Below are 11638 nucleotides of genomic sequence, written 5' to 3' on the forward strand. Positions count from 1 at the left end.
ATACCAATGTTATCGAAATGTGAATTGGTTTAACTTTGCAAATAATCTAGAAACAAAAGTTATATGTATTCTAAAAGTTATTCAATTTTTCATATTTAATTTATTTACACCAAATAAGTTGTACACAAACTTTCAATATTTATTTCTTTTCAATAAATAGTTTTTTTTTTTTCTATATTTCCATTACACCTAACATATCATGAGAAAGAAGCATTAGCTTGGACTAACCAATTACAAATTTATGTATTGTCTAATTATTATATGTTTTGGAGTTTTTGGTCAAAATTCAATGAAACAAAGTTTGATCAAATTGTAATTTTTTTTTTTTTTAATTTAGAATGCATTTTTTACTGCACTTATGGATTGAGCACCTTTAAAATCCCATGGGGAATTCGAATTGTGGAGAGTTCACAACTCAAACATGTTATTACAAAAAAACCATACCAAATTTGAACCAAAAACATGACAGGAAAAAAATCCAAAATCCATAAGAGATAGACTATGGCAAAACATTCTTATATAGCCTTATTAAAACAAATCTCAACTCAAAATAAAACTTTCACATTTATAATTTATTCCAGATGTTATCCTTAGATACCATGTCAAAAGCTTTCCTAGCTTCAATGACACAATATAGGACACCAATTTTATCACTAGGACATTCCTTTTCAATGATCTTAAGCATAACTGTGTGGTCTATGAGTAAATGTTACTTTTCAAAACTAACTTAGCCTTTCACTCTTTTTCCATGACTTTCTAACCATATATTAATTTCCTTTTTTTACAAATAATTCTATTTGTTTAGTTAAAAGAATCATAATCCTCTTATAATCTTAAGGGATATTTTTATCCCCTTTTATAAAAAAATTCTATATTTATTTAATGAGCGTTTAACTCTTTCCCACGACTTCTTAACCATATATTATTTTTTTTTTCCAAACTAATTCAATATAATTGAATTAAAAAACAACTAATCATAATAGCTTGATAATTTAAAAAAATACTTTTATTTTTTTATAAAAAATATTTATATATGTTAATCTTTTTTCCCTAAATAATTCTATATAATTTGATTTAAGAAATATTCTTATTCTTTCTTTTGGTTCAACTTCAGTTTAAGAAATATTCGTATTCTTATATATAACTGGTTCAAATACATTGAATTTGGAAGAAAAAAATCAATGATTAATTAAATATTTATAATTAATAAAATAATATTTTAAAAGTAATTAATAAAGAATCATATATCATTTTATTTAAATTAAATAAATTGTTTTGCATTATATTATATATATATCTACGAACTCGTTCAAATCTTCACGTCAATTTAAAAATTGCAAAATATATAAAATTAATAAAAAAATATTTAAAAAATAATTAATAAAAAATCATATATTATAATAAAGTGTTTTCCATTATATTGACTTTTTATTACAGGCTTCAGTAGATGCGTGTCGTCTACCAAGTCTTGCATCCCACCTACCACGGATCGCTATAGCTCAATCAACATTATTTAAATCGCTAAATCTTAAAATCCACATATTATAAAGGAAAAACAAAATTAACAATATTACCTGTTCTCAATACATATCAAGATGCACCTATTTTCACCCATATATTATTGCATTCTTCAATGCGACGAAGTTAGTTAAAAAAAAATATGCACGTACACCCATTCCAACGAACATATTTATCTATTTGACTTCTGTTATACAAAGATATAATGATGGCCAGCTGAGGTTTCATAGGTTCTCTAATTAATCTTATGCGTGATCTTATGCGTGCACGGTACTCCAAGGTAAGGGTTAACGAATTTGTCATAGGGTATTAAATGTTTGTTTAGTTGTAAGTTCGATAATCATATAATTTTTGGTGGGGACTGAGTGTTCAGAAAGTCATATCGAGCTTGCACCTAAGCAGGCATTTAATGCCCTATAACATATAACTTTTGATAAAGACGGAGTGTTTGAAAAGTCACCGCGGACGTATATGTTATATGGGTTGCAACTAAGCGAACATTTAATGCCTGATAACAAGCTCGTTAACTCAAGCTCGTTAACTCTTACATCAAAGTAGGTAAAAATAATTACTTTCTAGCAAAATAAATATTTCATCACATGAAGTCAGAAGTCTGCGTGGGCATATTCTTTTAAATGTGACGACGTGTTGACGAAACCTTGCGAGTCAAGGAAAACGGAAGCAATCCCAATGCCCATGATCAGACAGAACATCGGGCAAAAAGTGCCCCACGCAAAGTATGAAATGTGAGTTGATCTGAGAATACATTATATTACACTAGAGTGGATTCAAGCTATGAAAGTCTCCACAAATATCAAATTGAATGAGACTACATCCAGACAGATAACAACGCTCCACAAATAAATCAAATGAGAGGGCGCCATCGATCGTACTCGTAATGCGAAATCTTAGTCTCAGGCTGAGAAAAATAAGATCTATATGTATCCCCATAGTTACATGGTTCCGAGGCATTTGAGAGCAAGTACCTTAGGCTCTCGCACTTTGGGAGGTTGGGAATTGGTAGGAAATTTTCCAAAATAGCTGGTATTTTGGAGTTTTTCCAGAGTTTTACTGTAATAAATTTTGACTTCACTGTAATAAATTTTGATGTTTAAGGTATTTACTTTGAGCAGATTTTGAGGTTTTTGGTATTTACTTTGAGTATCTAAGGTACTATTTGCTTATTTTTTAAGAGATACATGGGTTGGACTACATGAGCTCTGTAAAGTAATATTTATTTATTTTCTAATCGATACATAGGTTGGGCTACATAAGCTGTGTAAAGCAACATTAAGTGATACATGGGTCTGACTACATGAGCTGTGTAAAGTAACATAGACATCTAGATGTAGCAAAGGTTTCAACAAAATATAGACATTTGCTAATCATTTCTTGGCAGCTGTTGCAAATCTTGAAGTTCAACTATTGTAAATAAATATGCTCTCTTGAAACCTATCTTGAAGCTTTAATGATAAGACTCAACTAATTATAATGATGGTCAGAAAGAGACATAGCAGCGTGTTAGTGAGCTTCATTTTGTAAATTTCCAAACTTGAATTTCGAATTTGAATATAACATAGTGTTCCATGTATCACATAATAATTGAGTCATAATAATTTTTTTGCTAGTTTGGGAGTTTAGCATGTTTCTTTACTTAGAAGGAATTTGATTAGCAAATTGTTGGAGTAATATTTTGAATTTTTTTATAGTGTTTCAAAGTTCAATCTTTTACATATTTCTTTCCAAGATGGAATTTGATTGACAAGTTTTGGATGGAAATAAATAAATTATTTTATTTTTATTTTTAATATATATTAAATTTTAATATGTTTGATGTAATATTGGGCGAAGCTTCTAGCTGCGCCTCATACTTGTTTCCCATACGTGAAGTACCCATATACCAAAAACTAGTGCAACATAGTGTATCACTAAGTAATCAAGTATTGTTGTTAGAGATTTCTGGATAGAACTGTGTAATATTTGTAATCCATCCAATGTTTAAGATGATAATTCTATCCATTATCAGACACGGTATTACACCGTGCTTTCCAAATGTCCAAAAACAAAATGAATAACTGTAAAAATCTCCTATCACTTATAAACCAACTCTATTTATAAATGTGAAGGGGCCTTCTAAATTTTGCAGCGATCATAGATACCACTCGATGAAAAAAAAGAAAGGGAGTAAACACCCTCTAAATGTAGACGACGGACGTTTCTTTTTATTGGGCATTCGGAACTACTAATATCTCTTCATACTCATTTAATTTTATTTATGAAGTGGCTAATTGAGAATAAACTTTAGTTTTTTAAATTTTAATAAATTTTAATTATTTAACAAATTACTTTGAACCTCATAAAAATTGAAAAATATTTTTATAATTAATAAATATTTAAATACTGGATAAATATGATAAAACTTAAATTTTTTGTTTTTATTCAATTTTTTGGCAGAAAAATTACAATATATTTTGCAATAAAAATTTATAAGAACAATGTATGATATCCAATGATAAAACTTTAAAGGGTTTAATATCTAATTATTAATAAATATTTTGAATATATATATAAAATAAAGAAAATTATATTATTTAAATAATGAATTAGTAATGTGTAAAATGATATTTATAAATTATTAATTACTAAAAAATATTATAAAGATTTTGGACTTCAAATATTCGCAAATAATAGAAAAAAGATATATTTTCATTAAAATGGTAAAAATATTATCAAGGTTTCCTTTTGGAAAGATACCAGTTCCAATACAACAGAGAATTATTAACAATTAAAATATGTAATTTTGTAACTTTCTGTTGCGAAAACAGTAGATATCCCTACTCTCAAGGCAATTGCTGGAGTGCTGCAAATGAAACCATTCAGAATGTGTACAATTCCCTACTGTCGCTGCTGAAGTTTAACCAGACCAAAATATGCACCGCCTTCCCCTTTGCGCAAGAGCTCGGAATGACTTCCTTTCTCTACAACCTTCCCATTCTCAAAAACTGCTATACAGTCTGCATTCTGAATTGTGCTCAGCCGATGCGCTACAATGATGCTCGTTCTTCCCACCATCACTTTATCTAATGCCTGTTGAACCACCTTCTCCGAGTGAGAATCCAATGCACTGGTTGCCTCGTCCAACAACAAGATGCGGGGATTCTTTATAATTGCCCGTGCTATCGCTATTCGCTGCTTTTGCCCACCAGACAACTGCGCCCCCCTGTTCCCTGCATCGGTCTCATATCCATCTTTCAAGCCCCTGAAATATATATTCACAATACATATTATTTATTGAAACGACTTAACAAGAATTTGGGTAGATTTCAAGAATAGATATATAGAGATAATAATAGTTTCATTGATAAAATTTCCTAAAATTTACTTACGAAATGAATTCATGGGCATTGGCAGCCTTGGCAGCCTCTACTATCTCCGCCTCAGTTGCGTTCTCTTTACCATAGGCAATGTTCTCCCGGATGCTCCCAGCAAACAGAGTTGGCTCCTGCCCTACAAGAGCTATATGTTTTCTCAGAGACCGCAAATTGAAGCTCCTGATATCTCGGCCATCTATGAGTAACTTCCCATTCAGTGGATCGTAGAATCTCTCTATCAGTCCAATGATGGTGGACTTACCACACCCGCTTCTTCCAACTAGAGCAAAGTGACTGCGCGCACTGATTTTAAGGCAGAAATCGCTTAAGATAACAGCCTCGGGACGAGATGGATAAGCAAAATCTACATGTTTGGCCTCTACAGCACCTCGGACTTCATCACAACTCTCACCCTCATTGTCTGGGTCAATAAGGCTGTTTCTACCCAGAATTTCATACACAGATGACACAGCTTGAGATCCCTTGGCCAGGTCCGAGGTCATACTTCCTGCGTCTGCTATCATTCGACCGGTTCTAAGAAAAATAAAGTAGCTCAACAAAAATACAGAGAAACTTAAATCTCCACTCTTCATAAGTTTTCCCGCATACCAGTACACAAAAGGTACATAGCATAGTGTGATAAACTGGCTTGTTCCCAGGCCGATTCCTGCGTACCATGACTGTTTCTTAATCTCCTGGTGTGGGCTTGCCTGTGTGGAGTCAAATAAGTCAATAACTTTCTCCTGAGAGCAAAAGGCTGCAATGGTGCTGTGATGCGTAAAACATTCTGAGGCCACTTGGCTTCCTTGAACCTGTGCTTTTGCAGATTTACGCGAGATGGCCTGAAGGAGAACTTTTCTAGTGTAGAAACAAATAACCAGCAACGGCTGCAGACCGATCAAGACGATACCAAGTCGCCATGATAAGGCTAATCCTAGAATGAATGCGACGAGTATTCCAGAGACACATTCCACTAATAGTGAAAAACGGTCCGAAACCAAGGATTTCACCTGTATATATATATATATAAAACTTGTTTAGATGTAAAACGATATAATTCTGAAAAATTGTTGTAGCAACCAGAATGGTTGAAAAGATAATTCAAAATCTAACTGGATTGTAAATTCCATCATATCTACAAATACAATTTGGGGATATGAAACAAAATGAGTCATTTTTATATTCATTGCAGATTTCGGAATGATATGGATAGGGGTGAATACAGAAAAGTACAAACAAGTTGTGGTTGTGATACAAAATGAGTCATTTTTATCTCCATTACAGTTGTAGGAATCCTATGAAATGAGGTCAAAAACATATTGTTTTACCCCACTCTTTAAGGATTTCAAAATACCCTGAAATCTTCAATCAAGTTAAATTTAACCACAGAAAATTGTGATCTCAACCAATATAGTTTAAAACATAACTCAAAATATTCTGAAAATCTATACCATCTAACCCTATAAAAAGAAGCTAACAGTTTATAAGAGGAATGGGAATACTTACGGTATTAACTTCTTTGGCCAGCCTTGAGCAAACTGCTGAACTGGAATTTTCGTCCAGATCGAACCAACCCACTTCGAATGTAAGAATTTTCAAAAACATTCTTTGCCGGATCCTTCTTGATAGAAACTCGCCCGTCATTGCAAAGTTATAATGTTGCATCAAATTAGTTATAAAAGCAACAAGTGCAAGCCCTACAAAGGCGATGCAATAAATTCTGACTTCAGATTTCAGTTTGTGTATGTCTGTCACAAACAGTGTAGAAGCCATTTTCGCTAGAGTGAAAGAATATACTATTTGGATAACACCATATCCAAGAGCGCCTAAACAGCCCATCACAGTTCTTTTCCATTCAGGGGCACTTAATACGAGCAATTTCTTAAACGAAGGAGATGCTGGGTATCTTTTCTCTGCATCCTGAACGTCTAGTTGCAGGTCCGACATAAAACCGTCCGATACAATACTGTCGCAACGAGAACTAGCATATGACCTCATCCTACCGAGGCTTTGGCTGAGGTTACGGCTGAGGTTACGGCTGAAGTTGCGGCTGAAGTTGCGGCTATTCGTTCTAGCTTGCATTAATGAATTAGACGGTGCCGCCTTCTCTTGTGTCTGCCACAATGCTACATATGCTCCATCTGGCTTCTTAAACAACTCATGGTGCCCACCGAACTCGATGACTTCACCATTTTTTACCACTGCTATTTTATCAGCTCCTTGAATAGTGGAGAGACGATGAGCCACAATCACCGTTGTGCGCCCAATAGAAGCTTGTTGAAGTGCATCCTGAACAATGTGCTCTGATTCCGCGTCGAGAGCACTCGTCGCCTCGTCTAATAATAGGATTGAAGGATTTTTCAGCATCGCTCTTGCTATGGCTATTCTCTGCTTTTGCCCTCCTGACATCTGCAAGCCACGGTCTCCTACCTGCGTTTTTGCAACCTTGCTGTGTCAGGTAATGAAAATTCAATGTTGCACCATTTTGTTAAAAATACTGTAATGAATCTAGGGTGGAAATGTCACTCAGTACGCTGAAGTGATAGATTTAAGAAAAAAGGTTAAACATTCACCTTTCTAAGACTATAGTTATTTTCCAAAACTATATTCAATATAAGATACCTAGCTATCAAACAATAAGAATAATATTTTAAAATAACTTTTAAAAGCTATTATATCTCATAAACTCAGACAAAGAGGACATATTATGTAAACTTAATTGGCTTAACAATTACAAATTTTTATTTGATTGTAAATTTAAAAAATAGTTTCGAATATAAAGAGGTGTCAATTTAAGAGATAAAGACGGGCGATGTAATTAACCTAGTTCCTTTTAATGAGATTCCAAAAAATTTCTGAAATCTCGCATTTAAATAAAGATAGATTACATTAACAAAATATTCCACCATTCCTCCCCTTCTATACCTCAAAACAATGACATTAATAGGATAGACAGGGATTCTGCTTGTTTAAGAAGATATAGTATAGAACCTGCGTCTCATAGCCGTTTGGGAGTTGCCTGATGAAATCGTGGGCATTGGAAGCTCTTGCAGCCGAAATGATTTCCTCCATCGTCGCATCATCTCTTCCAAATAATATATTCTCGCGAATAGTGGTAGCAAAGAGAGTAGGCTCTTGACTAACCAACCCAATTTGGCTGCGTAGCCATTTCAGTTGAAGGTTCTTAATATTCTCTCCATCCAGAAGAATCTCTCCTTTCAGCGGATCGTAGAACCTTTCTATTAATGAAATGGATGTAGATTTTCCAGAACCACTGGATCCCACTAAAGCAACGGTTTGACGTGCAGGAATAGTGAGGCAAAAATTCTGAAATATGGGGCTATCAGGTCTGGATGGATATGCAAACGCAACATTCCGAAATTGTATCTCCCCGGAAACTGTTGGCATTACTTTTCCACTCATATCGTCTGAATCGATCTCTGGTACTCTGTCAATCATTTCATATATGCCAGAAGCCGCAACAGCTGCCTCAGAAAAGTACTTGAGATTTGGAAGCGCGCTCCCCAGAGATCTGGTCAGATTAACATCAATGTCAATGGGTTTCAAATATTTTCAAATCAAATGGTAAATATTTCAACACAAACATCATTTGATATTTTTAAAATAACAATCAATCCACAGTGAGATACTATTGCATATCAATCAGATAAAAGATGCTAAAAAGATCGTGAAATAGATCAGTCAAAATTGAACTCTTTTTTTGGTAATTTAATTCTCCAAAATAACCTCTATTTTCAATCTTCTTTTAGGGTTTGAACTTCTTCTATTTTCAATCTTCTTCTTAGGGTTGGAACTTGAGACTTAGGAACAACCAAATCTCACATAAACTATGTATTCTAAACCTGAACTAGGATTTCCCACAATGGTTTGTGAAATAGGTCTAAGTTTGGAATCCAAAAAAAAAATCTATCATTATTTCACATACAATGGTGAGAAATCCAAACTCTTTCTCCACACAAAACACCACATAACTTAAAATCCTTATATCACTATTATTTTTCTTTAAAGTATTTTAAATTAAAGTAAATAATATTTTATTTTTCCCAAATTTATGCAAAACACCATGAAGCAATGAAGAAATATAAGACTTACAATCCACCGAAGATGACACAGAAGCCTGCAGAGAAAACGTTTCCTGGGCTCGCTTCGTGATCTATCACCAACTTGCTTCCATACCATGACATGAATGACCACAAGGCAAAACACATTGATGCGTTGCCGCCTATAGCAACCCCTTTCGCAAAGCCCGATCTAAGCCCAAGTTTGACAGTTCCGTCAAGCGCAGCTGAAAATTTGTTCGCAGCCTTCTGTTCTCCGACGAATGAATAAACAGTTCTAATAGCAGAAATTGCTTGCTCTGCAATCATACTCGACGTACTGTATTCCGCATGTATTTTCTTCGCCAGACTCATCAGAGTTCGACCGTATAGCAGTCCGGGAACGATCACTAAAGTGGTTAGTGGCAACGTCACCAACGCCAATTTCCATGTCAAAAAAAAACTGGCCGCATAGCAAGAAACGAAATAAGCCAAATTCATGACGAAGTTGGGAACCTGAAACACGTTCGAATACAGCGAATTTAACAATTGAATACAGATAACCGACTCATTCAAAGAAGCCTAATTGAATTCACATAAGATTTGAATAGTTACGAGTTCGAAAACTTTTGGGAAGGGCTGTTCATATAAGATTCATAACAGTATTGGATGAATATTTACAGTTGCAGAGGGTTTGAATTTTTTATTTGTACTTGGAGGTCACATTTACATTTTATGCTGGCATATTTGCTAAATCAAATAGAGAGTTAGTATCGTGAATTAATTGAAAGCCTACCAGAACTAACCAGGATTGGGATTTGGGATTTAGAATTGGGAGTGAATTATGACACAGTTTCATTTTTCTAATATATTCTTTTTGCTCGGGTGAATTTAAAATAACAATCTAAGTAAAAATTATATCACAAAATTAACGAAAAACTCCGAAATTTTACGCAACACGATTATTACAAATACTAAAATAAGAGGGCCCAGTTTTTTTTTTTCGTCATGAATTTGGCTCATTACCAAATTTGACATTCAATTTGTAAAATGGCCCATTATAAGGTTTTATGGCTTACGCCTTTCAAGGGACTGTGAGGAACGTGAAGAATGATGGTATTTGGATTCTGTTATCTATTTCTACACGTCTATTGGCCGATGGTAACCCCTTTGCATTTTTATTACTTGGAATTATCGCTTCGACGGGTTCTCAGAATCAGACCTTTTCACTGATGGTGTCCTGTATGACGACGGTGTCGTTGTAAACACTGTTGACCACCTCAGCGACGTGTGTGCCTCTGGTATGGAAAAAGCCAACGTCCTGCCTAAGAACAGACCTCAAATATTCTCTGCGCAAGAAACATGCCTTTCTTTCTCCGACCCTTGTCCAGCAGAATGCCTCTGCAGCAAAAAAGGAAAATTGTTTAATGGATGGAGTGGTTACATATATTTTGAAACTTATCACTCATTTATATAAGTAAAGTTGAGATTATAAATATTGGAAATATGTAAATACTATGCAATAAGCTAATCATTAATTTACCATGATCTCATTTTATGCATCAAATGAAAATAACAAAATATTAGAAAAAGAAGATGAAAATACAACACGCCAATCATCAAAAACCATGCTATTTAACCTTTACTTTAAAATCATACCTAAAAACGCTGCAAACCATACTCCCACAGCCAAGTACAGAAATTTCAGCAATATCTGCATCATGATCAAACCACTATCCATCAATTTTCATTGAGAATGATACAAATAATAAATAAAAGCAACAATAGATCGAAGTTTTAACCTTGTTTATTTTAGCAACGGATTGAGGATTCTGCAGATGAGGATCATTTCCAAGAATATTTAGTAATGAACTCGTGATAACAAAATTGCCAACAGGTATCAGAGTTCCTTCCCCAATGGAACCCAAGGTGCCTAACAACATCATGAAAACATCTGCAAAATCTGAATGTTTAAAAATAGTCCACATTGATATGCTTTTGCCTTTTGAACCTCCATTAGTGTTTGTATTAACGCTGCTACCCATCTTGCCAAGCGCGAGCTATAAGCTTCTTCGCAGAATGACTAACAATGACTATCTGTACCAAATTCGTTCACCACAAGCTATCAGCTTCTGGGCAGATTGACTGATAAAACTAATTCGTCAGATATGTCTCTACCAAATTCGTTCAATACCTCTCCACTATATATGGAGAGGATTATGATCTCAATGCGTGAAAGCCCAGTTGTACAATCGGGTTATCGGAGTGCCAGGTCGCATTTGACTTTGCAGTGGGCCATCGATTAGGATACGGTCAAGGGCCTGTCAGTCATCGTTACCGCAAGAACGCGGTGTACTTTGTCCACATTACAAAATTATTGTAATGAATTCGTGATCACAACAAATGTGACCGCAAGATGCAGGAGCAACATCCAATAGCAACAGCACAACAAACGTGACTGCAATGAACTAGTGCTAAGATTCCTTGATTTGCAGAATCAAGAATTGAGTAGATAAACGACAGTTTCATCGAATAAACAATTAAGCAATACGTGCTCTCTGGTCTCTGCCGGCCGAATTCCTGAGTCGAAATGACACAGTCAAAATATGTGTTACAAATATTAAAAACCTGCACAAATTCGACTCGAACATAAAATTAAATAATGGATAATTTTTTTTCTAATTTTCCATC

At 34.4% G+C, this 11638-nt stretch overlaps 1 protein-coding gene across 1 annotated transcript; it reads right to left on the minus strand.

The window, feature by feature from the left end:
• Window positions 1-4283: 4283 nt before the first annotated feature.
• LOC149253463 (ABC transporter B family member 15-like) lies at window positions 4284-11100 on the minus strand. Its single transcript, XM_089456843.1, has 8 exons — window positions 10750-11100; window positions 10607-10661; window positions 10170-10348; window positions 9003-9463; window positions 7881-8421; window positions 6396-7319; window positions 4905-5899; window positions 4284-4777 (listed from the first exon to the last, which is right to left on the minus strand). Exons 1-8 carry the CDS (start codon window positions 10990-10992, stop codon window positions 4414-4416), a joined length of 3762 nt encoding a protein of 1253 aa, XP_089312969.1. The 5' UTR covers window positions 10993-11100; the 3' UTR covers window positions 4284-4413.
• Window positions 11101-11638: the final 538 nt, after the last annotated feature.

The sequence above is a fragment of the Pinus tabuliformis genome, chromosome 7, assembly GCF_031772625.1.
Source record: "Pinus tabuliformis cultivar Carrire ecotype Pingquan chromosome 7, CPIR1, whole genome shotgun sequence".
NCBI lineage: Eukaryota > Viridiplantae > Streptophyta > Pinopsida > Pinales > Pinaceae > Pinus > Pinus tabuliformis.

Excerpts from the sequence above, each read along its gene's own strand:
- LOC149253463 (XM_089456843.1), bottom strand. The coding sequence starts at position 10,992 with ATGGGTAGCAGCGTTAATACAAACACTAATGGAGGTTCAAAAGGCAAA. Across the intron at positions 10,662-10,749 it reads CCGTTGCTAAAATAAACAAG|ATATTGCTGAAATTTCTGTA; the intron begins GTTAAAACTTCG and ends ATCATGATGCAG. Across the intron at positions 10,349-10,606 it reads ATGGTTTGCAGCGTTTTTAG|AGGCATTCTGCTGGACAAGG; the intron begins GTATGATTTTAA and ends TTTTTGCTGCAG.